A 27869-nucleotide genomic window follows, 5' to 3' on the forward strand; every position below is an offset into this window, starting at 1 on the left:
CGTCATTTCGGACACTCGCATGTTGGCCTTCTCAAGTTGCACGCGATCAAACCCAAACGGCATCTCCGCCTCTTCGCGTTCTCCCGACGGTCATGGCGGAGTCACACCTCCAGGAAGAAGAGCACCTCGACGTCCTCACAAGAACCGGAGAGAAGACCGGCGTCTCGAAACTCAGGCCCGTCCCCTTTCCCCTTCCCGCAGTAGATCGATCGGAGAGACTCTCGTAGTCGGTTTCGTTCATGAATTCTTACCCTAAAGATCGTCACCGGAGAACGGATCTTGAATTCAATGCAGGAGCCTGGTTCACCGGGACGGAGACTACCATCGCGCCGTCCACGTCTGGATCTACTCGGAGAGCACGCAAGAGCTGCTCGTGCAGAAGCGCGCCGATTGCAAGGATTCCTGGCCTGGGCAGTGGGACATCTCCAGTGCCGGTCATATCTCGGCTGGAGATTCCTCGCTCCTTAGCGCTAGGTAGTTTTCTTTCTTTGTTTTTTGGGGTCTTGGAATTTGTGCGTGGATGATCTTTTTCAGAAAAGATTCCGCTTGTCTTGCTTCATCGGTGTCTACCGGATGCTATGTAGTTCGAAATATCAGGTTATAATGTTTTTTTTTTGCTTGGAAACCTTGTGGTGATGCTTTGAAGCCAGCGTGTGACTCTTTGGTTGGACTGGATGCATGATGCATATCATGTTTTTCAGCTTCGATCATGATCATTCAAGTTTTAGATTGCTTCTATAGTATCGAATTCAAGAGTTACCACCACCTAATGCAATCCTGTTTAGAAAGGGCTTTTAATTATTATTCTTATACCTGGCATCTATAATAAATTGAAACATGATTTTGATGTTTGGAGACTTTTAGGCTTTTCCGCTTTGTAGTTTTCATTCTTGAATTGACTTTGTAGTTATTAATTCTCCTGCATCTCTTCTACTCTAAGACAATTTGGAGTTTCACTTGCTTAAATAGTAAAAAGAAAGATTTTTTCTAACCAACTACTAATTAATTTGAATGAATCCGCATAAAATTTAGTGTGGTTTTGATATATCCAACACTTTCCTGCCTATTACTGGCTCTATTGTAAAAAACAGAACAGCTACAGTGTTGTCAAAAGAATGTGCAATATTTCTGTTTTGAATTTCTTTATCTTAGAGGACATCTTGTAGATGTTTTGGTTTTGGAAAATGACTAAAGATTTGGAGTTGATTCCTGGTGTTTTAACTGCTGTATACCCATGAAAACATGGTAAAGAATTACTTTGGTTTTGGTGATAGTGCAAATACAAAAATTAATGATTGTTGAAGTTCAATGCAACAGGTATCTATTCCACTTGTTCTATCATATAAATACATGATTAGTTGCCTTATAATATCCACATCGTGGTTATGTGTTTGGAGAGTCTTGCACATGTAGTATCTTTCCATGCCATGTTATGCCAACATACTAATTGTTGGCTTGTGCCACCCAGTATGGATCCATAGTTATGCTAGTGAAAGCTATAATTGTTCTCTTTATCGCACGTTGAGAATTTGCTGATGTCATATTCTAAATCATTAATTGAAAGAGTAAGATCTCTATTTGATGTTTAAACAATGGTCAACCAAGTTTTGGATGCCTGACATCCTTGGAAAAATTGCTTTATCTTTTACTAGGTAGTTATCTTTATCCTTCTTTAGTATTTGTCTTCAAAATCATGCTGGAAAGTTAGATTATGACTTATATTGGCTTGTGGAGATGTACCATATGAGACATAGTATCAATATTTTTAATCATAAAGATTTTTGAAGACCACATTTGTACCAATAAGCCACTACACCTTTTGTAAATATCCGTGTCATTTAATAGCCCCATACCTATCAATGGGCCCTAAAACGTGAAACTTCTAAGAAGTTCTCAGATGTCAGTTATATTTTAAAGGTTATGAGAGTATATCTGATCTGAAAGATTCTTATACGCTGAAGCTGATAGAATGGTTTATATGCAAGGGTGTAGGATGTTATGAAATGTGGAAATTTTTTGAGAACTTATTAAAGAGCACAAGTTGCAAAAAAGCTATGCACCTGACCTCTGTTTCCTCAACAAAATTTCTTTGTGATGATTAACATGACTTCTTTATTGTAGGCTTTCATTGTTAAAAGCTTGTTCCTGCATTAACATCGATTTTTATGTGTGCTAACTTAAACACATTGTGTTTCAGGAGGGAACTCTATGAAGAGCTTGGCATAGACCTTCCAAAAGATGCATTCGAGTTGTTATTTGTTTTTCTTCAGGAGTGGTTGGTAGAGTTATTTTTTTCTAGTGCTAATTCTGCCATTTATTATACTCTCTTTTTGAACCAAAATATTCTGACAAAGAATAATTTTCTTAGTGGCCCTTCAATTGCTTAATATACGCCTTCTGCAATTTCATATTTCTACTAAGTGAATATGTGCAAAAATTTTCAAGGCACTAATAAAATTTTATGGGTCAACAAGCAGAGATAACTACCCAAAATTTATGTTGCAGGGACGAGGATCTTAAGACTTTTGTCTCATTTTTCAAAAACAGATAGAACCGAATTTTATTATAGACGTAAACACTGGAATGGAGAATGGTACTGAAAATTTTTTAGGCAATTTAGACATGGTATAGGTGACTATCACATTCACTATCTAAGTGGGAGTCAGTTCAGTGTAGAGGAGTCAAGAGAGGGGGAGTAAGAACAAAGAAGACCTGTTGAGAATAGCAGGTGAGAACGCTATACCAATTTTTGAGGATCATGTATGTCACCAGGAAATGATCGATACATGTGGTTCTGAGTTTCATTCTCATCATAGTGTATTTAGGAAATCAAACATAACAAAATGGCAGAGATCCTAATCATGCAAGAAAAAAGCAGAAGTTACTTGGACCTCCCATTTCAGACAATTTCTTTTTGAAACAATATACTGTTCTTTGGTTTCACTTAATGTGCAAGGAATGCCAGAATGATCATACTCGTGTAACTTTGACCATATTAGCATAACTAAACTCATCCACTATGAGATTTCATAAAGTGCTATCTTCACATTCAAATTGTTTTATATTCCTTCAGATTGTGATTTTATTCTGCCCTAGCCTGTTATATTATTTGTTCAGACTTCAAGTTCTTTATTTCTTGAGAGTTCATAATCCTCTCAGACATGTTATTTTATTGGTCATTGTCCCTTTTCTCAACAATGCCTAATAGGTAATTCTTCGAGTGTTCTTAGTCCTGACCTGTTGACATTCAAATTGTTTTATATTCCTTCAGATTGTGATTTTATTCTGCCCTAGCCTGTTATATTATTTGTTCAGACTTCAAGTTCTTTATTTCTTGAGAGTTCATAATCCTCTCAGACATGTTATTTTATTGGTCATTGTCCCTTTTCTCAACAATGCCTAATAGGTAATTCTTCGAGTGTTCTTAGTCCTGACCTGTTGTGCACATTTCATTTTATAAAGAATTGCCTCTTACTCAACCTTGTTTTGCTAATATAGATTTGATTTCTTGTCGGATGACTTGTCTTAACTATTTGACCTGTTTGTGGCTAGTGATTGTTTTCTCAACTAACTCTCTTGTACTTGTTCTGGAAGTTTCTCTTTTCCTCTATTTTCTTTCTTCCTTATATTGATGGGAATTTGCTCTGGTCACATGTTGTACTCTTAACATCTTTTCTTGAAAGAGTGATATATTGATTGTAAGCTGCAAATGAGAAGTTAGAAAATTTCAAGAACATTGTTTTACTATTCGCCAAGTAATCTATTTCCAGAATACAATGGAATTTTTTGACTTCTGCAGCTTTCTTGTTTTTTGTTAATTATTTGATCTATGCATCTCTACAAGTTGGTCAAACGTAATAGTTGTTCCTATTTTTAGTGAATGATCATGTTGCTGAAACGAGAAATGAAAAACATCTCGTTACATACTAAGATGTTATAGAAGTTTCATCTGATCTAAAAAGCCGGAAATCATGGTTTTTCTTATCGAAATATGATGGGTACAACTCCAAGGAATAGCTTATGTTCAGATCATGATGAAGTACTTGAGCCATTTAGTTTTTATGAATTTCATTCGTTGATTACCAAAACGTCAGACACTTATCATCTTATATGATGCAGTGTTATAAATAATGGCAACTTTATCAATAATGAGTTCAATGATGTGTACCTTGTGACAACTTTGAGCCCTATTCCCATGGAGGCCTTCACTCTTCAGGTAAGTAATTCCTTGTGATTTTTCGGTCAGTATGCATTGGCTAAAAGTAAGCATTTAACTTTTATCTCCAATAATATCAATATCCGTGGAATGCTGAAATGAAATGTGCCCTTTATTACAATACAGGACATTCATATTTCAGGGAATTCAGCTTCAAACAGTAATAAAAACTTAAATCTTGTGATTAGAATATCATCTGCTTTGTGCTTTATGATATGTTCACATAGAGATATTGTTTTTACCTTTCTTCAAAGAATTACTTAAAGATTTCCTTTTGCATGAGCCCTGTTACCCATAATGGAGGCCCTTTCCTTTGTGCCTGGATGATTTGCATCTTGCTTTAGCTTTTAACTGATTAAACTTTCCAAGAAGGGCTTTATGAATTGAAGCATTACTTTCTCCCTTAAGTTAAAACTCGAACAATTCTTTTAGAGCTAATGCCTGGAATAGATAACTAGAAGCAGGTTGGACTCTACGGGGACTGGAATGTTGCACCATTGATTGCATTTACATGTACTTGGTATGAATAAGATATGCACCCATCATTTGCTGGATTGTACACATATGGAATGGAAACATAACCTCTAAGAGCTTTAGATTTCTTGAATGGTAACTTAATTTCTTTATTATGAGGGAATTATGTCAGACATTGCCTTTTGGTCCTCTAATGATGGCTTCTCTTCTCCAGAGGGGTGGTGCCTCAGACTAGCATAACTAAGTTAGAAAAGAAGATTTATTGATGACACAGTTGGGATGTACAGGGACCAAAGTCCCCTTGAAAGTTGGTTGGCCCTCCCATAAAAGGATTAGGCTTGACAAGACCCATATGGGAGTGGAGTTTCCTATTGCGGAATCCCCTTTCTAGTTGCTCTTGGTCTTGGTCTTGGTCTTGGTCTTCTCTTGCTTTGAATAGGGTGACAGAAGTTCTTTTCCCTTTGGGGGATGTATATTGTCTGGTACAGTGGTACTATAGTGGTTGGAGGGATTACTGAAACCAGTTCCAAACAGATTTTAAATCCCCATCAAACTACCGAGTACTGTACTGGACATTGATCAGGCTATTTATGTTGTAAATTCATTAATGACATTTTCTGTTCTGTGTCTCTTTTGTTGGTTTTCTATTACTTTTATGAATTTGTATACATATTCTAAGAGCAGCTATGCCGAATTATTTTCTGGATAGCTTGAAGTTAGACAATATTTGCAAGTGGATTTGTTATTGTCTATCATGTTAGTAACATAATAATAGTCTTTGGCTATACATGGATGGCTTTTCAATCAAGTTGTTGTTGGAGATCACATAAAAGTTTAAAGATCTTAAAGAAATACAGTGTAGAAAATGAGTAACCTCATTAATGAGATTTAACAAAAGTACTGGCGTTTTTTTCTTTGAAAAGTAAGCACTTTATTACTCAAATCAAAACTGAAAACTAGCATTAGTTTTGTCTTCATTGCATGTGTTTGTTTTCTCATATAGTAAAAGTAATGATGATTTGAATTTGTTCTAGCTGGTTAGCTACTTTGTCTTGTTGTAAGTTGTTAATGTGTTTCACCAATGCAGTACAAGAAGTGATCATGCAAAAAATCTATATGCCACTTCTTTTACATGAATCCTGCCTGGGGGGCTCCTTATATTTTCCTGTTATGAAATTTGTGTTTGGTAGTATGGTTATTGAGGTAAAAGTAATAACAAGTTTAATTTCTCTTAATTGCTTATGTATTTGTCTTTCTGTAAGTTGTAAGTTGCCAATGTGTTCCACAATGCAATACAAGAAGTTAACATATAAAAAATTGAAATGCCACTTCTTGCATGCACATAATTGCCTGGGAGGCTTGTAATATCTTTCTGTTGGAAACCAATGTTTTCTGTATGGTTATAGCACCAGTGATGGAACTCTCTTTATATGACTTGCCTACATTTTCTTCTGTGAGATCATAAGAACATAGCAATAAGAATAGTATTTGAGGAATCTTTTAACTGCATAAACTTTTCTGAAACGTTTCATGCTTTGATTTTAAATAAAATGTGCTGGGATGTTACCTTTGGCTTCACTTTGTTGTTAGGAATCAGAAGTTTCTTCTGTCAAGTACATACATTGGAAAGACTATAAAAATGTTCTTGAAGAAGGAGATGAACAATATGTCCCGTATGATGTAACTGGTCAATATGGTCAACTATTTATCATCATCGAGCAAAGGTACTTTTGGCATATAGTGAAAATTTTCAGAATGATATAAGTTCTATAAATAGTATATGTCATTCTTTCTTGTCTCTGATTTGTTTAAATTCAAGGAGAGCAACCATTCTCTAGAACCTTCTTGTTGTTTATGGTACACTGGTTGGTTTACCTCATTCTTTATATTATGAATAAATAAGGAAAAAATTAGCAAAGATGTGGTGTGAATCAGGGATTTGAATACTATATGTGTCGCCTGGTACAGGTGGTACGTACCAGTCTGCCAACTGACTGGCATGCGGACCGCTTGCCACTGGGCAGTATCAGTTGGCGGACATGAGGAGGAGCTCGACGGCAAGGAAGATGAGGCTGCAACGCTTGTTGGACGGAGAAGGGAGTTGGACGTGGCGGGACACGAAGAAGCGCTCCGTCAGGCGGAACGCGATAGGGGGTGGGTCCTCACTCCATCGGGAGGAACAGGTAGGGGGTGGAGGGATCGTAGCCACTGTGGTCGGGGAGGTCGTGGTCGACGACGAAGGAAGGGGTCCTGGCCCAGGTCAGAGTCCTGCTTCCCCTTCTCGCTCTTGTCGTCATCTTGGTCTTCTTCCTCACAGTCGCTGAGGGCGGCAACAGCGGGGAAGCGGGAGATTGAGCTCGCCCTAGGTTGGATTCTCGCTAAATTCGACTGCTGCAGGAGCATTGCGGAGTGCCTCACGGGTGATGAGTTTGAGTTGGGGATGGAGGCGTCCTTCCGCATCCTTGCCTGCTCCACCATCACCCCCTTTCCGTCTCTCGAAACCTTCTCACATTCCCTTTCTGTTTGTCAAAACCATCTTGAAATGCGAGATGGTTTCTTCTTAAAAGAACAGTGTACTACTCGGTATGCCTTGGCATACCGCTTAGTACGTCGTACCATACCATACCGAGCAAAGCTCGGTACATTGGTATGATTCGAAATTAAAAACCTTGGCGTGAATAACCATCGGAAACGTTTGGATTGAGTTTTGTTTTCCATTACATATGTTAGGAGCAACAGTGGCATATGCATAAGTAGCGTGGCTGATGTATTTGAAGGATGTACATTTTGGGCAACCAAAGCTGCACATGGTGCTTTCCACTTACCTTGAATACTAATTGTATAAGAATTTACTTCTATTTCTTCATAGATAACCAGGCATATGTATCATGTTTCCTGTTTTGGTTTGCAGGTGCATCGGATGATAAAACTGTCACTGTATCATAAAATCAGTTAAACTTTAATCAATTTTCACCATATCTGATATAAGAAATTTCAGTGCATCTAATAATATATTTTTAAAATAGTAGATAGGAATGCTGCAAACATATCCTTTTCTGGGTCTGCATTTGTAGGTTAGTCTTCCCTGGCACAATAATTTTAATGATAATTCTCCATAAACAAACTAATACATTACCAATGAAAATTCAGCTATTCATGAAATTTATGATTTTTTCCATAATTCATAATAATTTAATAAAACTGTTAGGATTACAATGCAAAATAATTTTTTTTAGCTCTAACAAAATCTCCTTTTTTATTTTTTTTTCTGCTGCTTCTGCCTGTTTCCATAAATATATGGTTGTGTTTTCTGCTGATCAATCATCAATGTTTTGGATAGTTGTTGCATAAACTAGTAAGTTCACCAAGTTAGAAGGAGAATGCCAAAGAGTTACTGTGTCTAACCTGAGATATCTTACATGTTTCAGTCTTACAGACAAGAGATGGATTTTATAGTCATGTCTGCAGGGAAGAAATTTTTGTACTGGCTTTCCTTGTGGTTTCATGATCTGAAACATGTACCAGTTCATTTTGATACTGGTTCATGGTTCAACTGTTCTATTTTATTAATTGAAATTTTTTTTTAATGTAAAATACATGCCTTTTTGTCAGTCTACTGTATATTATGCTAAAATTTTCTAACCAATTGGCTAAAGCAGTTATTTTTAGTGCAATAATCTTTCATTACTAATCAAGTTAACTGAAATGTGAATTAGTGCGAAGAAAGAAAACAAATAAAATTTTCATAAAAAAGTAAAGTTCACAATGAAATTTAGGAATATGTAGTCTTGACTTTATTGTGATTTATGAGTAGTCTTAAGTTATATTTTTATGTGCTATAGTCTATAAGTTTTCTACAATAAAAAAAAATTTCCACCAATGCGGGGGTCTCCAGTCAAACACAACCATACTTCTTGTTACGGGAAGACGTCATTGACGTCTTGGTCAGCCCGACATGGTTTGGACTTGTGTGCGCAGGATTGTGTGAGGTGTCTCTGAGGTAGAAACGCCGAGCTCCTAAGGTGTTACTTGCACGAAGACCAAGGTTGGGAGAGGTTTCTCGACCCAATTTCTCCAACGACTAAGTTAATAACCCGAAGTAGGTGAGTGTAGACGTGAGTGGTCAAAAGGTGATCTCCCCATTTCATTGTATTGAAAATTAAGCTTTTATACCTGGTTGTAAGGGAATAGAATATTCCGTGAAATATTCAATGGGGAGGCAACCTCTAACCACCTCTAACAACCTCCCCTTGGTCTTTTATCCATGTGCGACAAGGGAGGGACAACCAACCTACAACCGCCCGCCCTGGACTCTTGTTTACGTGGGCAGGTGGAGGGTAACCTTTGTCTTCTCCGTCTAACTTGGACACCACGCGGAAGTCACATGTCACATGATGATTGGCTGATGATGTTCTCCCTATCACCTCTAAATAATTTGTGTCTTATGTTGTTGTGGCTTATGTTTTATAATTTGTTAATTTGTCTTTTAATGCCTTATACTACCTTGTGTTTAATCATTTGGGATATAAATAGGCAATTTCATTACCCTTCATTTCTGAACTTGCTATGGATTTTTTATTTACAGTCTTTTGTGTATTTGCTACAGGTATAAAGAGAATATGGAGGCTCGTAGCCTAAACTTGCAAAAGAAGCTTAACCGATATGCTCCCATATACATGGAACCAAAGGTATATGAATAACTCAAGTTTCTCATTAAGTAGAATGATTATTATTTGGAATTGAAGTTGAATATTGACATTTTAATGTGTGTCATTCTCCTGTAGGTTTATCTGATAAGATCAACAAAAAATGTACATATAGCATGTATTTATTAGGATCATTTATGTATAAAGAGGGACAGTAGACTTACTTTACCTATAAATTGCACAAAAAATCTGGTGAATAAATTCATTGGTCCAAGTGTAAACCTGTAACAACCCTTAATGTTCCCATAGTTATTCCAACATTTGCGTGACACTTGTTTGTGCTAGTCCCTATCTGATTTTACCAAGTTATTCATGTAATAGTTTCTTCTCCCAGGAAATACAGACATGATAATTTTGTGTTTATGTAAGCTTACTTTAGTTGAATACTTGTATCCTGTGGGTATCCTGAAAATTCCTTTGAATTTTTTCTTTTCCTTTGTTACAGTTATCTGGGCTTTCAGATGCAGACAAGGAAGCTTTGTCTTATATACTAAGAGCAGCAATGGTTGTTGATGACATTTTCTACATACAGGTTATGCTTGCAGTTTATTTCTATAGAGTATATTTTGTGTTTAACTATTTTAATCTTTATTATTATTCTGGTGCATGCAGCTTGCATGTTCCACAGTTCCAGATTATATGGTTGTGTTGAAGTTGTTGGAGCCTGGTTGCAGGTCTGGCATAGCAATCCAATGCTAAGAGATTGGTTGAAGGAGCGTTCTAATACTTCTAGCTTAGATCGGCTGAAATGGATGTATTACTCCATAAATAAGAGTCCCTGGTAATTTTCTGTGGGGTAACTATTGCCTTTTGTTTTTCATGATCTTGTTTAGCAAAATTATTTGTTATAGCAGGCAATTAATCCTATGTCTAAGTCAGCCAACCATTCTTTGCCTTTATCTATAACCTTGTTGTAGAGTTATACCACTAAGGGTTAACATTTTAAGTGCTATATGTATTTGTGCAACTTATGTTTGAACCGGATGATGGGTTGAAGAGGAGAGAAGTGAAATGGATCTAAGAGAAATAGGGATACATGGCCTGCATGCTGAGTTATTCATTCTTGTACTTGTGGATAGACACCTTTGGGTGATGTGTAGACCTCAGATTAGTGGGAGTCTCGTGCATTAGGTATGCCCTTTGTGTTTTTCACTCCTTTGTGTGATGATATCTGAATCATTGAGTGTTCTACTTGGGTGGTGATCCCCTTAAACCATTTCACTTCTTTCCTTTCCAAACCATCATTAGTTGCTTTTATATCTCGGGCTTCATGCTGAGGATTCTCTTGAACTACTTTAAAAAAAAAAGCAAATGAATGAAAAAAAAGGAGAAGAAACTGATTTCACTGCATCACAGAAAATTTACTCTCTCCATGTGATTATATTTTAAACTGAAGTTTCCTTGTTTTCCAAATGAAGGATAGTTATGTAAACAATGCTGATAGTGAATAACCAAAGCATGCCATTTGTACAACTGAGATGTTTTTTTTACCTTTTCAGATAGAAGTGTTCTATAGTTTTGTGGTTTTAGTTTCTGGCACATGAAATTAGTGATGAGATTGATACTGTAAAATTAATGTCCTAACTTTTGTGCTACATGAAACTGAAGTTTGTCGAGCAATAACAGGTCATCCCTTGATGAGAATGAGGCATTTCTAACAACAGCAGATTCTGCTGTAAAATTGCTTGCAAAATCTACGAAGCCTGTTTCAGGTTGGGAAGGAATTGAATATAGAGCTGCTTTTCCTATGATGAAGCCTCCTGGTGCAAATTTCTATCCTCCTGACATGGATAAAAAGGTACAAAACATAAATCAACCTTTTTGTAAGCCATTCTAATGATACTGCTGTTCAGTTGCAATTTAGTATATAGTTGCTGCCACATTGTTTTTATATGATTGAACCTGCAATGTTGTGATGATTTTTTATTTCTTGTGTTACTTGCCTTGATGGTAGTTTATAATTACTGGTTCACATGTACTTGGTGATCATATTAACAGAGTTATTTGGACATCATCATCATTCAAATGCTTATTGTTATTTCCATGAGAAAGCTCTTCTTCATAGCTCAACAAAATAAATATATAGCTTATTGATGGTTGGTGGTACTGCCAACTTTGAACCAACTGTAATACTGTGCAAGGGTAGGTGGTTATTCACATTCTTTGTTCAAGAAAGTGTAATATGCACTTTGATCTTATCATATGAGATTAGGTTTATGCCTTTCTTTTCCTTGCTCATACTCTCCAATAAAGAACTGTTTGGTTACTTTATTAGTTAAGGGGTAGGCATGTTTAGTTATAAAATGGTTGAAATTATTACTTTTTCTCATCCCGAAATTGAAAATAAACAGTCTGTCAAATGTTTTCATCTTCCCTCTTCTTTTTGTCTCATTCTTTATTTCTCTCTCTCCTTCCTATTATCTGCAATGTCTCTTCCTGTTCACCCATCCACTATCTCTTCCATTCCAATCAAAGAGAAGCTTGCTAACAACTGGCCTCCCACCTGATAGATCAATGTGTTTTGGATCTTTAAGCACAGGTGCAAACTACATCGCCTTCCATATCTACCCGAACTGCAACAACATCACCAAGAGATATGATACTCGAATGACACTAGAGTGTTCAGTACAAAACTGATACAGAGACAAAGTTTATGCCTGCTTTCAGATTCTATATTTGATTTGGTATGATGATCAGCTCACCAACCTCTTACATGTCTTTCATTTTCATTTTAAAATGATGCTGCTGCCACCCATTAGTTTATAGGGGGTGTAATAAGCAACAAAACTATAACAAGAATGTTAAATATTACTCTCTAGATTGGGCTTCCATATACTGTGTAGTTTATTGAACCTGTAATATTGAGATAGCCGATTCTTTTGTTACATTATTCCACTAGTAGTGGCTATGTTCAGATTCATTAAGTGACTCAAACCATTCTCTTTGAATTATCTATTTGTAGTTTAAGAAGCTGCAATACGTACAAATGGAATGGCCAATTAATTATTGATAATTTGATACCTGATTTAATCGTTCATGTAATTTAAGCACCATACTTTGTAAGGTTGATTTCTGCTGCTTCCGCTGATGTTGTCATGTCATCTTTAGGAATTTGAGCTATGGAAAGGTAGCCTAAATGCAAGTGAACAAGAAGCTGCAACAGGATTTTTCAGTGTCATCAGAAGGCATGTTGATACTCTATCCTCTACGGTGTCTCATTTGATGGATCATAGTGGCTCTGGGCAACGTTTCAATTTAGATTGTTTGACTATAGTTCCATTCTCCCAAGAGTACAAAGCGCTTCTTGTAAAAGCAGCTGATCTTCTTTTTCGTGCATCAGATCTGTCTGACTCTTCTAGGTAATCTGCTTCTTACACCAGGAGTCTTGTTCCCTTATTTGTTTTAATCAACTTCTTGAATGGTCTATTCTGACTGCTGCAACATGTTTGTTTGTTTCTTTGGAAAGCTTGAAAAAGTTGCTGGAAACTAAAGGAAACGCCTTTCTGTCAAATGACTACTATGAATCTGACATAGCCTGGATGGAGTTGGTTAGTGTGTTGCCCCTTTATACTTGTGAATGTATAATTTTTTTCTACAAAATTGCATTTGTTGTCAATCATTTATGATTATTTTAGTTAATTAAGTTATATTGATGACTCAGTTTTTCTGTGTTAGAACACTTGTCTGCATTTTTCAGATCTGTGCTCAAACTAGCTTGCAGACTAGTGTGTCTTGCATAGTAGGTTTTGTAATGTTTAGACCATTGTTTTGGGCTTCAACCAGTTCAGACCACAGGTTTTTAATGTTTACAGAAATGTTTTCGTTGATCTGCTTGCTTGGTTTCTAATAGTTTGATTTTGCATGCATAAGGATTTTTTTGGTAAAAATCTCGGATAATGGGGTGTCTAAAGATGCTGTGGGGTATTGTTTGGGGAAGTCACCTGAGGACTTTAGGTCTGCATAGTTATGCTGAGGACTTTGCCTTCTGTGGTTTGTTTTCCAAATTTCCAATTTTTTAATTTCCCATTTAATGTTGAAACTGCCATTGCTGAGAGCTTTCCTCAAGTATTGGTTGGTTTTGTATGTTCCTCATAATAAATGGAATTGTTCTGTAACTTTACTTATACTGCACATTGATGTGAGTGCAAAGTGTTCTTTGAGCATGCTGAGGGCAGGCTAGCATGGTTGATGTGGCTGTCCTTGTTACTGACCGTTGCCAGTGCCATCTGTGCATATTAGGCCAGTTAATAAATGTATATGGGGGTTATATATGTTCCTATCCAACTGACTGTTTGAAAGGGCAATTTGAAAAGTGATAAAGTATATGCTTTTCATATTTAAGGTGATATCTTTCTTTGGATATGCACTTCTACTTTTAGTGACTTTGGTCCTCATATATCTTCTTGTATGATCTTCTAAATTACTGAAATTACTTTAAATATCTTAATTTCTTTTTTCAATTCTTGTACTTTACGATCTTCTTCTTGATACTTTTATATTCATACTTCAAATACCTTGACTGCAGGACTCCAAGCTGGATGTGACCATTGGTCCTTACGAGACATATGAAGACACACTTTTTGGGTACAAGGTAAATAAAGAGTGACAATTGAGCCACTTAGTATTTTCCTATAATGGACATCCATATAAAAATAGCACCATCTTAAAATTCCCTTTTTTTCATTGCAATATGTGGTCCCTGATTGTTCTCTTAAACAAAACAAATTATCGTATCCAATCTATATGCACATGATTTATGACAACTTTGAGCAACCTTTTACTGGTAGCTACTTTTGCATTTGTCTTCTTGAGTATTTGTAGATCTTGCATTGCCACATAAAAAAGTCGTTTCTAACTTCAACCATTGTAAAATATCTCAGAAGTCTGCATCTTATTTCTTGCAACATTTCATAAGCTTAGTACAGAACTTGCTCAAATAGTGCTTTTGTTTTTCCCTTTCTCATTGGACTTTTCTCATGCAGTCTATGGTGAACTTTTTGACTTCTAAAGTTGCCTAATGTTTATAATGTTCCTAAAATCATGAATATTTGATGTTGCTCCTAGTTGGCCTGACGACAAATATGCATTCACCAATGTTTCCACTTTCCACTCATCCCATCATCTCATATTCAGTTCCTTCGAGTTTGCTGCATGTAGGTTACCATGGATTGTACATCATACCCATGCACTTCTGTGGTCCTTGCAGGTGAATACTTCATGCGTTTGAAGCTTCCACATACACAGTTTATCATTTTTAAATTGAAGGATGTAAATTTATGGTTTAATTGAAAGGGACAAAGTGAACATGATTGGAAAAGTTGACTTCCAGATATCAATCACCAGCATCCAAATTAACTGATTTTTCTAGTTGATTCATTCCATCTAGCAAGTATAGCTTTACAACTCTTCTTTGCCTAGGTTATAATTTATATTTCATGAGTTTGTAATTTTCATTTTTAATCTGATATTAATATTATATATATATATATATATATATATATATATATATATATATATATATATATATATATATATTGTTGTGGATGAAGAGTCAATACAATGGTCTGAACTGATTGATCAGGCTGATTCAGATTGAAGATTCCAGTATCATGTCAAAACTGAAACATAATATTTTGACCCTTGAGAATGAATGTACCAAAGATTGTCATGTAATAGCACTGGGACATGCTGGTGTAATTTATCTTGTCTTTACTTAGTTGGCACATTTAGACATTGAGGAGGTGCTGTAATTGGGAATGTTTGAGGTTGAGGTGGGTGAATTATTACTTGTGACTGGGACAGTTCAGTTGGGAACTGTTAGGTTATTTAAAAGTAAACACAAAATATAAAAAGAGGATTTAAAGGTACCTGTGCAAACATTTTGCTTCTATTCTCATGAATGTGCATGTGGAGCCTGACCTGTGTTTAAGTGTGTAGGGTTAAGATAAATTATTCTTAATTTTTCCTAATAACCTCACATATCTGTCTCAATATTTTCATCTTAGATAGCTACACAAACCTTTTTGTATACATTATTATTATTTTAACTGCCCAACACTTGTATGAATAAGGATGACTAATCAATATACCTCTTCTTTTGTTTAAAACTAATTATGTGAAGAGATTACTATGAATAAGGACTTTTGAGGATACTGTTTTATTTGTACAGTTTTTATTTTTCATTCGTTTAATCATTTGAACTCAATAGACAAATACGAAGTCCTGACTATGGTTTGCGTTCATCATTTTTATCTATAACTGTGCTGATGCTTACAAGTTTCATGAATATTATGAAGGCAACATTTGAGGCATTTGTGGGAATACGAGATGACATAGCAACATCTCAAGTCAAACTTTTCGGAGACCATCTTCAGGTACTTCTGGCTAATTGAAATATCAATTATGTAGAAACTTGTTATAACATCCTCAATATTGACCAGGACTTGGAACAAAATCTTCCAATGGACAGTATGTATAAATCAAAAGATGTAGTTGCAGCTCCAATCCGTGTAATTCAACTTGTCTACAATGCTGGGGTGAGTTGTGACTTGTTTGTACTAATTATCTTAGGTCTCTGGAACTTGCCATCCAGTATTTTATTCTTCTAACAGGTCACATCTATTTGATTAATTTAGCAGTCACAAGAATGATATTCTTCTAAACAAATCAATTTCTTCAAACTTACACAGTTTCTTGAACATGTGTGGGGTATTTCTTGCAGGAGTTTGTTGCATATTTTGACCTGTGTTATTTCTGGAACTTTTCTTAAAAGTTACTGATTTTCTTTTGTTGAAATAAAATCAATGTTAACAATGTCTTGTCTTGTATTGTACTGTGGATCATCCTACATATTGGTGTCTTTATAATTCGTATCATGTTACTCGTTTGGCACCTTAACCATCCTAAAACTTCATATTTGCAGTTTCATCCTCTTAGTGTTTACAAATGTAGGAATTATAGCATCTTTAGTCTGTTTTGCAGTTGGTACTTACTGTGTAATATATAATTAATCATGACTTTCTTGAAAGAATTTGAAATTGTCAACGGTTGGAGGATATCATAATCATATAAAGCCATGCCTATGCATTTGATTAGGTGCCCCTTGCATATTAGTCTCCATCTTAATCATAAACATCTGATGGATACATCATAAATTAGTGTTAGAAGGCTCAAATGAAGATTTTACAGGTTCTATGATGGCTGTAAATCTGATATCTGTCTTTGTAGCTAGTACATGGTTCAAGGCAAAGTTAGTGAAGCACTAATTATACTTTAGTTGTCTTTGTTCCATTATATTCTTTGTTGGGGTAAAACACTGTTTGTTGACATCCATAAGATTTATTTGATTGAAACTGAATATATCCAATAAACATGGGCTGGTCGCCTATCCGTGCTCAGTTCCCAATTTTGCAATCCAGATTATGAATGCAGATATGAGTTCAGTTCTATGCATCTCTGGATATCTGAATAATCAAATGTATCTTGAATTGTTAAATTTATTTATATTAATCTAAGATGTTATTTGCTTATTTTGAGTTATGTTCTCTTTTTCTGAGTCTTCCTTTTCTTTTTCATATTTTGTTGAAGTCCTCTCTTGAAATAATATAATTGGTACTTTGGTAGTTTTAAATAATTGCTTATTTGTGGGTGATACATCTAATTCATGTTATGCTCACATCTTCATATACATTAAATCTTATTCAAAGTCATACCCATCGTAGTATACCATATTAAATAATTAGTATTGATTTAATATTTGTATTAAATGCTTATTCTCTAATCAAAGGCTTAGAAGGATATGGTTTTTCTGATGTCAAATCTGGTTTACCCCTAGTTGCTTGGTCTATGCCGTTGAACATAGCAATGTTTAGTCTGGGAAGTGTTGCTCATATTGGACAAAAGTTCTTGAGACAACAGAAAATCGGTACCCATCACTCTAGGTATCGATATTGAGACATAATGAGGCTTAAACTTGACTGATCGGTCCAGTTTTGAAAAGATTAGCTCTACTATCACCTAAAATTTGTCCGGTGCTTGTGCCAATCTTGAAGCTGTTCCTGCTCCTGCTGGACCTCTTTTGGTCCTAGTGCCTTGCTGTTTCTCAATGCTGGAGAGACAGAAGGAAGAGGCCTCCGAAGGAGAGAAAAACATGTGATGTGTACATATGCATATTTCGGAACTTGATTGGAATTCCTAGAATTGTGCTACATATATTTCATTCATGTGGTGTCTGATTTGATCATGTAATTTGGTTTTGTATAGTGGAAAGGTGCATGAACAATTACCCATATCCATGCTGCTTCTCCAGGGCATGATAGATGGAATAAAGTAGCTTAGTAATGTACTTACTGGATTTGGTTCTGCTTATAGTTTTTAATACCATTCTTTGTCATCTCAAGTAGATATTTAGGATATCTATAATTTACTTGTTTAGCAGTGGTTATATTTGAATTTATGTAAATTTTCAGGATGTGAAAGGTCCCCAAACTGTTGCTTTTAATTTGCCAAATGATGAGCGCATAGTGAATGAACGTGGAACATCTATGGTCTTGCTGAAGAATGTATCAGAGGCCAAGTATGTCTGTCTTGTCCATTAGCTACTTGAGATTCAAATATTTGCTGTTAATCACTTCATACAAATTTTTTTGGCTACTTATTAACACTTGGTAAATCTGTCAGATTTAAGCACATTCTACAGCCCATAGCTGATGTGTGCATCAAAGAGGATCAGAAGGAATTTATCGATTTTGAGTCCTTTTACACACACACAATTTGCCACGAGTGCTGCCATGGAATTGGGCCACACACCATTATTCTCCCAAATGGTGTTCAGTCAACAGTTAGATTAGTATGTACTATTGCAGAATTCTCTTGTTCAGATGTCATTACATAATGGAACTTGAAGTTATCAAATTGTTATCATGTAGTCTATTAGGAGGGAAATTTCATTTAACAAATAATTTCCCTAGCAACATTGTGAAAAATTATGGATGTGCAGAAGGTTACATGGTCCAAAAAACATAACAACAGTAAGACAAACATTGTTTGTCGGTTACTATTCCTATTATTTCTCATGTTACACAAAACTACTGTTCAAATTTAAGAATTTGTTTGTATGTGCTTTGTTTCGCTTTGTTTCAGGCTTTTAGATGCGTCGCATTCGTTGAGATAAAAAACAAATGTCTAGCTGTTTGCTTTTGCATTATTATACTACCGGGTTCAATCTAACATGCAAAGACCATCTTGTACATAATACACCCACAAGCTCCATTATTTTTCCATTAATTTATGATGTTAAAATTAATTCTAAGAAACATAAAGCAGAAAGCATATGACGACACAAAGTCGTTGATTCCCTGATGTTCTGTACTTAATGTTCTTTAAGTGATTATACATATGTTCTGTACTTAATGTTCTTTTAGTGATTATACATTGTAATTTCTTTCTTAGGTTATGTAAAAAGGTGCATCTTTTTCATTAATGAAACAAATTTATTTTTATATGACCTTCAATATATGCATTGTTTTATCTTTTGTTGAACTTCATGTACTTTGTTCATATCTCAGAATGAGATAGGCTGCTTTGTCTGATCTGACATATCTCCTGGTTTCATGATTAAGGAACTTCAAGAACTTCACTCAGCCTTGGAGGAAGCGAAAGCAGATATTGTTGGACTTTGGGCACTGAAGTTCCTTGTTGATCAGGTCAGTTACTATCATCTATGTGGGTATCTTGCCATTCCATGTTTCCTTTCCAATTTATACTTTACAAGTTTACATTACTAAATGATATTTAAGCTGTTTTCAGTTATTTGTTGTGGTCTCTTAACATGTCAAGGACCAACCAAAAGTGAACATTTTGCTCTCCTGGTGGGTGATGTATCTAATGCTAATCAATGATTTGTAGAACTTCTATTTATTGTTCCCATCACTCTAAGCTAAGGTTCATAATTTTATACCGTATCAACATTTCGAGTTTGATATGGTACAGTACGAGCATACCGAGCAGTACGCCAAGGTGTACCACTTGATATATATATATATATAATATAATATAAAAATATAAAAAAATTATATAAAATATATAAAAAATAAAAATAAAAAGGAGGCATATGCTGCCTCGGCGACGTTGCCTTCTTTTCTTCTCCTCGTCGCATCAGATGAGGAGAAGATGTTGTCTTCTCCTCATCTGCAGCGTTTGACAAAGACGTCGAAGGTTGTAGACATCTCCGGCCTTCGACGAAGAACGCGGTGAAGGCCGCAAGCGTCTTCGACCTTCAGCGAAGAACGCGACAAAGAATAAGTCGAGCCGCCGCCTCTCTGTTACCTCCTGGATTGGGATCATTGAGGGAGGGCAACACCGGATTGGGAAGCGTCAAGGTTCTTTCGATTCTCCCTCTTCTCCCTTGACGCTTCTTCTTCCCTTGTTGCAGCTAGGTCACAGCCAGGCTAATACCGCCCGGTAGCAAGTGGTCCACGTACCAGTCTACTGGCGGACTGGTACGTACCGTCCGTATCATTCGAAATTAAAATCTTGTTCTGAGCAAGATCTAAATATGGTGTTTGAAGGTCCATTAATTTTTTTCTTACCGGGCAGATATCATTTGAAATTAAAATTCTTGCTCTAAGCAAGATCTAAATATGGTGTTTGAAGGTCCATTAATTTTTTTCTTTAGCCCGTATGGTTAGTATTTATCGGCTACTCAGATGGAAAGTACTTTTTGCTGACAAAAAAAACATTATCATGAATTTAGTCATATCTTAACCCAAAAAAAACATTATCTCTAAAATTCTTAATGTTTAGCTTTTCTTTGTTTTTTGTGGTTCCTTTCAACATTTGCACACCTTTGAAGGACTAGTTTTTAGAGGAAAAAAAAATGTAAAGTTGATAAGTTTTGAAATGTTGTGATCATGGCTGGTCCAGAACACTCATTAGATAAATATAATTTGAACTGAGGTTTAACTCAAAACTGACCTTGCTGGGAATCGCGGTCATTTTTATAACTTGGATAGTGGAGCTTGTTTTGCTCATTAATTCTCATTTATAATGTCACGGTAATATAATTTGAACCATATAGGGGTCATTTTTATAATCATAATTCTACCTGGAGGACATGGAAACATCTACAGTTCTTATTTCATCATACAATACTTTTTTAAAAAGTCTCCTTTTTATTATATATCTTCAGCCTTATGTAGTGTCTGATTTCCTAGTATCCATTACATGTGATCCAAATGATCTTAGTGGACTCGATTTTATAAACAAGAATATCCATAGTTATTTGATAACCTGGAGTGAAATTGATATCCTACATCCACTTTCTTTAATGAGGTAAAGAATCTCAAATTTCACATTTCTTTGTTTTTTGCCATCAATGTGTCGATCCACTGTCATTGATTGGAAGAAACCTCTGAATATATGCTCAAAATCCATTTTCACTTGATATGTTATGACAGTTTTTTTCCTTTAATGTGCATGGTTGATAGGTGAAGCTGATCAAGGAAAAGTTCACTGAAATTTGCAAAAAATGAATTGCCAGATGAATTTTTACAAAGAATATAAGCAAAATAATCAATATACAAGAGTTATCAGATCCCGAGATCATGTATCTAAAACATAATTCGTAGTTGATCCTGCAACCTTAATTATGTCAAACATAATTGAGGACCATGATAAGGCTAATCAAGAGCACCTTTTCTTCAGCACTCCAGATCTTTTCATGTAAATAATTAAGAACAAGTTGGAGCTGGAAATAATATCTAAGACTGAACAAATATTTTGATTTTTCCAGCATGTATGAAATAGATCTTCAGCTAATGCATAAATATTTTGGCTGTAATGAATAAGCTTTGTAAATTATGGTGACTAGAAGATGATACATTGATTAACTAAATGCTATGGTTATAGATCTTTGGCTGTTCTAGCTTTACAGTTTGTGGAAGCCACTACTAGATGAGATTATAATGCTTTTTTATCAAGGTTTGCAATATAGTTGCGTTTATGGACTCCCTTCAATTTTGTCAGGAACTACTTCCAAAAAGTTTTTTGAAGTCAATGTATGTATCTTTTTTGGCGGGTTGCTTCCGATCAATACGCTTTGGACTAGAAGAGGCACATGGGTATGATTCTTTTCTTTTGAAAGAAGTGTCAATTTACTTCTTCTGTTAGAATTAACATAAACTAAAAAGTGACTGACATTGGAGGCCAGGAAAGGGCAAGCTTTGCAATTTAATTGGTTACACGAAAATGGAGCCTTTCTCATGCATGCAAATGGAACATTTTCTGTTGATTTTATGAAGGTACCAACCTGTGGCTCCTTTCCTCTACCTATATTTTTGCAATTAGAGAGTTGGAATTTCACATGAATGATTTTTTTCTTGTAGGTTGAAGGAGCTGTTGAAAACCTTAGCAGGGAGATCCTGACAATTCAAGCAAAAGGTGACAAACCTGCTGCTATGTCACTTCTTCAACACTATGCGAAAATGACACAACCACTTCATATTGCTTTAGAAAAGCTAGAAAGAGTCCAGGTATGGATTTTTATCGCTGCTTAGTTTTTCATGCATTTTCAGCATTAAAAAAAGTAAATACACAGGATTTTCTGGAACCTCCTCCTCAACAAGGAGTCCCTATTGTTGCTCTCATTAACACAATAAAGGATGCTCGTATTTGTCTCATAGAACTTCAGTTTTTGATATAGATAATATGTTGACAATTAAAATAATCTCTATGACTGTCTTGCTCACTCCTGAAGTATACTCTTTCTTGCATTATTTTTATTCCTAAGGTGATAAAACCCTAGAGCTTTATCTAAGAAAATAAATAGATATTTGATCGCTTCGAGGGGATCAACCTCCAAATTGGCCAAAGGCTTTGAGTTGTATTTGATTGCTTGAGAAGAATAGCCAAAGGCATTACATATTTATAGGGTTATTTAATCCCTAGTCAACTAGGACTAGGAGTCCTAAAAAATAAAAATAGTAATTCCTAATTTGCTATATCATAGGAATCCTAACAAACTCCTACCATAACTAGAAAAAACTAAATAGAAAAAATAAAGATTAATATCAAATCCCCAAAATTAAGAACTCCTAAAATTAAGGAATCCTAACATTTTTCGTCTCTTCAAAACAGCCTTGTCCTTAAGGCTGAGCAATAATAAATTCTAGAAACTTTTCTTCCAATCCTTTGTAAGACTCCCAAATGGTATCTTCAATTGATAAGTTGGCCTAGACAAGAACCTCAGTGATAGGATATCTATGACACATCATAACATGTTGATTAAGAATGGCTTAAGGTAGGATTCGAACCTCACCAGTAGAAGAAATATCTGGCAAATGGTATTACACCACATCATCATCACCTAACTTCTTTTTAAGGTAAGAAACATGAAAAACTAGATGTATCTTAGAGCTTGTTGGCAAGTCCAAGCGATAAGCAACTGGGCCAATGCGTTCCAATACCTTATAAGGCCTAAAGAATCAACGAGAGTGCTTCATAGAAGTCCGAACCATTCTAGAAGTTTGCTTGTAAGGCTTAAGTCGAAAAAAAACCCAATCACCCACTGCAAATTCTCGCTCACTACGATGCTTATCAGCTTGTTGCTTCATTCTAGCTTGTAAGATGCGAGATTATCTCTTACAAGTTGAATAATCTTATCCCTATCTTGGGGCACTGTGTGCTCAAGGCCTGTCATGTCCATATTGTCATTGTTGATCCATATGAATGGTGCAACTTTCCTTGGGATCCAAGCATCCTTTTCTGCTAACATCCATGGGATGCATATGCTTTCATTAGTTAGGAAGCACCAAACTAACCCGAATTGCAGCGTTAACCTGATCGCCAAAAAGCAAAGCAATATGGCTGCTGGTTATTTTTCAATCCCCAACTGATGAGTCCAAATTCCAATCTAATTCCAGCATTGTTGTGAAGCCAAACCACAATTGATCAAAAGGTGGCGGCTTAATATGTAAGTGCAATGTCCCACGAAGTGAAGCAACTCGTATTGCCAAAGAAAGTGGTACCTGTGAAACTTGATCAGCGAGAGAATGTAGGATAGCCTTCCAGCTAGACATGTAACCTGAAGTCCAACTGGTGCTCTTTGAGTTTCTAAGGCCATGTGCTTTATCCACATCATTTCTGTTATCCATTCTAACAGCTGAATTTCTTGAGGATTTCAACTAGTTTCCATAATGCTCAATGCCATCAAGAAAATTAGAATTCACCTCGCCAGCAGAATTTGATTCTAAACTTGTTTTTATTATGTCTTTTTTGCAATTCAGGTTCACGGACTTCAAGTCTTGTCTCTATGTCCAATATTATACCACCAGAGTATTCAATATCAACTTCCATAGACTACACTTCATTCAAGTCCACAGGGAAAACTCTCATTCTATGAACATAAGGTGGAAGGTTACCAAGATCTAAGCCAGTACATGTGATTTCACCAATATAACTTGGTGTCCTCATATTTGACAATGTCCTCTGGATGCATGCTTTTATGGGATTATTGATCTCACTATCTTTTTTCACATAAAAAAATAGCCTTGAAAACAACAGATTCCAACAAAGTGTACCCTCATCACTGACAAACTTTTCATTAGCAGTTTCATCAGGAATGACAGAAAGCATACTTTTGTTACCAAAATAAGTAGAAGTTGGTGGTACAGGTTGTGCCATATCTTGCGTGGAATTACTTGAGGATTTGTCTTCGAATGAGCTTTCTATGAATCCATCACTTGAAGATACAAAATTTGATGAACATGACTTCTCAACAATCTTCCTTTCACCATAGCCTAGCCTGATGATGAAAATGATGCTTGTCTACTTCCCAAACCACTCTTTGAAGCCTTCTTTGCAGGTTTTTTTTAAGAAAAGGTGAATTCTTAAAGCTCCATTAATCCTACTTATTCTGTTTGTAGTCTCAGTAAAAACTGTTGATGACTTCAGAAAAGAAGGATATTTAGTATTTAAGGATGATAGATAGTCTTGGAAGTCTTCGCTCAACTGGGAGAACCAATTCCATTTTTCCTTATCAGGGCAGGATGCAAGACAGAGTGCTTTGCACCAGGATTCCTTCTCCCAAGAAGTGTCAAAGTATAAGAAACATGTTTTACTCCCCTTATAAATCTTTGATTCCTTGCTTTCCAGTTTAATGGGATACCTTTTAGCCCACTTTCGTGAAGATAAATTTGATGCAGAAATAGCTACCACCGTACAACCGACAAGTTGTATAGTTGTCTTAGAATCATCGGGGTCAGTCAAGTTTAACGAGTGATCTTTAATTTTAGCATATTTTCTAACAGGAATAACCTTTACCTCGAATTTATCATAATGTTCAATGCGATAAACCAATCGCTTAGCAACCTTGCTATCCATACAATTGTTGGTGCTACCAGTATCAATCAAAACAGTAACAGATTGATGTTTCAAAAGCCCTTCAACTTTCACAGTTTGAGGATTAGAATAACCAGCTAATGTGTGAATAGTATGTGTGACAGGTTCAGTAATCTCATCGTTATCAATACCTTCATGATCAGAGTCTACAGTTTCAATCTTTGGTTCCTCCTCAATTGGTTCAATCATCAAAAGTTTTTTTTGCTCGTATCAATGCTCCAGACTCCATTTTTCATCATAATGCTAGTATAAACACTTTGTTGATCGTTTTTTGAGTTCCTCTTCGGCCAGTCTTCTAGCATTAGGATCCTGATTAGGAATGGTTGGAGTAGTTGACTTACTAGTCACCTGTTTATTATCACTCCTAGTTTGACAATTTTCCATGTTAATTTTTTCTTCATGCAATCATGCAAAAGAAATTATAGCTGTTATAGTGCAAGGTTGACGAGCCTTAACTTCATAACGAATGTCTGAACTAAGACTTTCAATGAATGTTTCCACCAATTGTCTTTGAAACCAATCTTTAGCCCGATTTGATAGTCGTTCATATCGACTTTGATACTCTAACACAGTAGAAGTCTGGCGAATCTTGGTATGCTACCCATCAACATTCTCATATTCAGATGGCCCAAAACGAACAAGAAGCCCTTTCTTGAATTGCTCCCATGAGGGAACTCCGTAACAAGTTTTATACCAATCATACCATTGAATATCATCATTGTCTATTTGAAGCTATTTCCACTTTAGAATCTTTTGGAGTTCTATGTAAGTAAAAAAATTTCTTTACTTTAGAAATCCAACTGGTCGGATCTCTATCTTCCCATCTAGGAAATTCTACTTTTATGCAAGGATAGCCATTTATCATGCTCTTAGTGATCTCTTCCTATGAATTCAGATCGGTCAGGTTGTTTACTTGTAGAACTCGAACTTCCATCTTGTTGAATTTTCTAAAACTCTCAAGCAATTTTTTTTTGAAATCATTGAGAGTTTCATGTAGCCTGTTGGCCCTGTTCTTAATTTTTACTTCCAAGGCTTCAAATTGGGTTTTCATTGAATTATTAGTAGTCATTACGTATGATTATAGATATGTAATTCCTAAGTTTTATTTTTTATTTTGGGTCAAGGGCATGAGCCCTGCTTACTTGGTGTTGAGGGAATGTCGAGGACACACCGTAAGAACTTTAGAAACGTCGAGGAACACCGCTTTGATACCAGATGAGAAAACCCTAGGGCTTTATCTAAGAAAATAGATAGAGATTTGATCGCTTTGAGGGGATCAACCTCCAAGTTGGCCAAAGGCTTTGAGTTGTATTTGATTGCTTAAGAAGAATAGCCAAAGATATTACGTATTTATAGAGTTATTTAATCTTTAGTCAACTAAGACTAAGAGTCCTAAAAAATAAAAATAAAAATTTCTAATTTACTATATCAAAAGAATCCTAACAAACTCCTACCATAACTAGGGAAAACTAAATAGAAAAAATAAAGATTAATATCAAATCCCTAAATTAAGGACTCTTAAAATTAAGGAATCCTAACACAAGGCACATGCAGAAAGTTGTCAGCCTACTGTATTATGCTAATAAAATAATACTTTGACATAGAAGAAACAATAGAATTTGCAAAAGGTTTACTGTGACAGCTGAAGGTGGTGACAACACCCCTCCCCAGTCATCGGAATGTTATTTTCTAATGGCTCTCTATTCAAAACAACATATAAAGCATCATATCTTGGCCCTTTTTTTAGATGGGGTAATCTTGATCAATCCCTTTTAAGTAAAATTTCATGTTAAACATGGCCAGATAAAAAGAAAAAGAAAACTGTCAGGTGCCAGTAATCCATCACATAATTCACACACTTGTCCGCTGATTGATATTTGTTCACATACTAATTGTTTTTCATAAATCACATGTATATGAAACGTTGTAATGCAACATAACATTTTACTGATCATCTAAAGGGACATTAACTAGTTGTATTGATAATGAACATTGGATTTCTTACATCACAATGTCATATTGTTCAGGTAGAGGCTTTGATACAGCATTGTAAAAGAAAATATTGCATGTGCTTCTCCACAAATCACTGAAGAAATTTTTTTCTGTTGTGTCTGAGCTCTCTTATCACTGCATGTCTTGGAACCAAATGCTGTTGTCTCATGCAATTTCTTTTTTTCAGGTACCTGTTGATATTGCTCCTATTTTCAGCGTGGCAGACAAATTCTTGGAGAAGATTCATTGACATGGTGACAAGTTTGCTAAAAGGCAGGCTTCATTCGATAAACCGGCACCTACTGATTTGAAAACTCATAAGCAGGTATGGAGGTAAATAATTATATGTTGTCAAACCTCCATCAAAGTTTTCTTAGTTACAAAGACAATGATTTTGCTGTCAAAAATCATTCCCAAGTCTTATGTAGGTCACTCACTTTATTCGAACTTCGACTAGCCAACGAGCAAAGCATTCTGTATTACCTATATGAAGAATAAAAACATACACGAAACATACGTTTCTTGAGCTTTCACCAGATTGACTTCCTAGTCAGGTACAACAGGGGTATGAAACTATACGATATATACTTAGTTTGCTGCATAGTTTTTCTTTGCAAGAATGCTCCATATTTCTCTTCAGATACTGTGAACTTGCAAGGTTAAAGAGCAAAGACATAATTCTTTCTTCGTTGCTTGTAAACAATTTTGGTTTTATAGTCTGCCCACGTTAAAAGCTCCAAGCAGTATGCCACTTACAGATCCAAATGATGTGTTTGATTCAAGAATCTTTTATTCATCTTTGTGCCAATGGTTAAATGATAGTCTGCCCACGGGTGGACTGCTAAAACATTTATTCCGCAGGCGTGGGGGGGCTGTTTGTTGAAGGTAAGAGATGATGTTTAAGCTGTCTTTTGAAGTCGATATCATGCCTAGTAGAATGAGGAATTCGATTAATTTTGTGCTGTTCCAACATGCATAGAACAGGCCAACAAGCCGTGAACATATTCTATAGAAATAAAAAAACAGCGACACACAGTCAGAAGATGTAACCTATCGGGCCACTTTTCCATTGTAATTTTGCATGC

The 27869-nt window shown here is 35.7% G+C and overlaps 1 protein-coding gene and 1 pseudogene across 2 annotated transcripts; one reads left to right on the top strand and one right to left on the bottom strand.

The window, feature by feature from the left end:
- On the top strand, nt 1-27317 carry LOC135585155 (nudix hydrolase 3-like). 2 transcript variants are annotated; one of them, XM_065129827.1, is made up of 23 exons: nt 1-175; nt 295-474; nt 2198-2275; nt 4120-4216; nt 6281-6414; nt 6659-6949; nt 9297-9378; nt 9842-9928; nt 10071-10177; nt 11023-11194; nt 12505-12755; nt 12863-12944; nt 13922-13987; nt 15693-15770; nt 15837-15932; nt 17865-17971; nt 18076-18244; nt 19017-19100; nt 21421-21515; nt 21605-21695; nt 21780-21926; nt 26972-27109; nt 27213-27317. In XM_065129827.1, exons 1-22 carry the CDS (start codon nt 93-95, stop codon nt 27032-27034), a joined length of 2640 nt encoding a protein of 879 aa, XP_064985899.1. In that variant the 5' UTR covers nt 1-92; the 3' UTR covers nt 27035-27109; nt 27213-27317. The 2 variants fall into 2 exon arrangements, with proteins under 2 accessions (XP_064985899.1, XP_064985900.1); XM_065129828.1 differs by lacking the exon at nt 6659-6949 and having other exon boundaries at nt 4-175; nt 26972-27317.
- Nucleotides 23003-26224, bottom strand: LOC135626003 (uncharacterized; annotated as a pseudogene).
- Nucleotides 27318-27869: the final 552 nt, after the last annotated feature.

Source organism: Musa acuminata, chromosome BXJ2-10, assembly GCF_036884655.1.
Source record: "Musa acuminata AAA Group cultivar baxijiao chromosome BXJ2-10, Cavendish_Baxijiao_AAA, whole genome shotgun sequence".
Classification (NCBI taxonomy): Eukaryota; Viridiplantae; Streptophyta; class Magnoliopsida; order Zingiberales; family Musaceae; genus Musa; species Musa acuminata.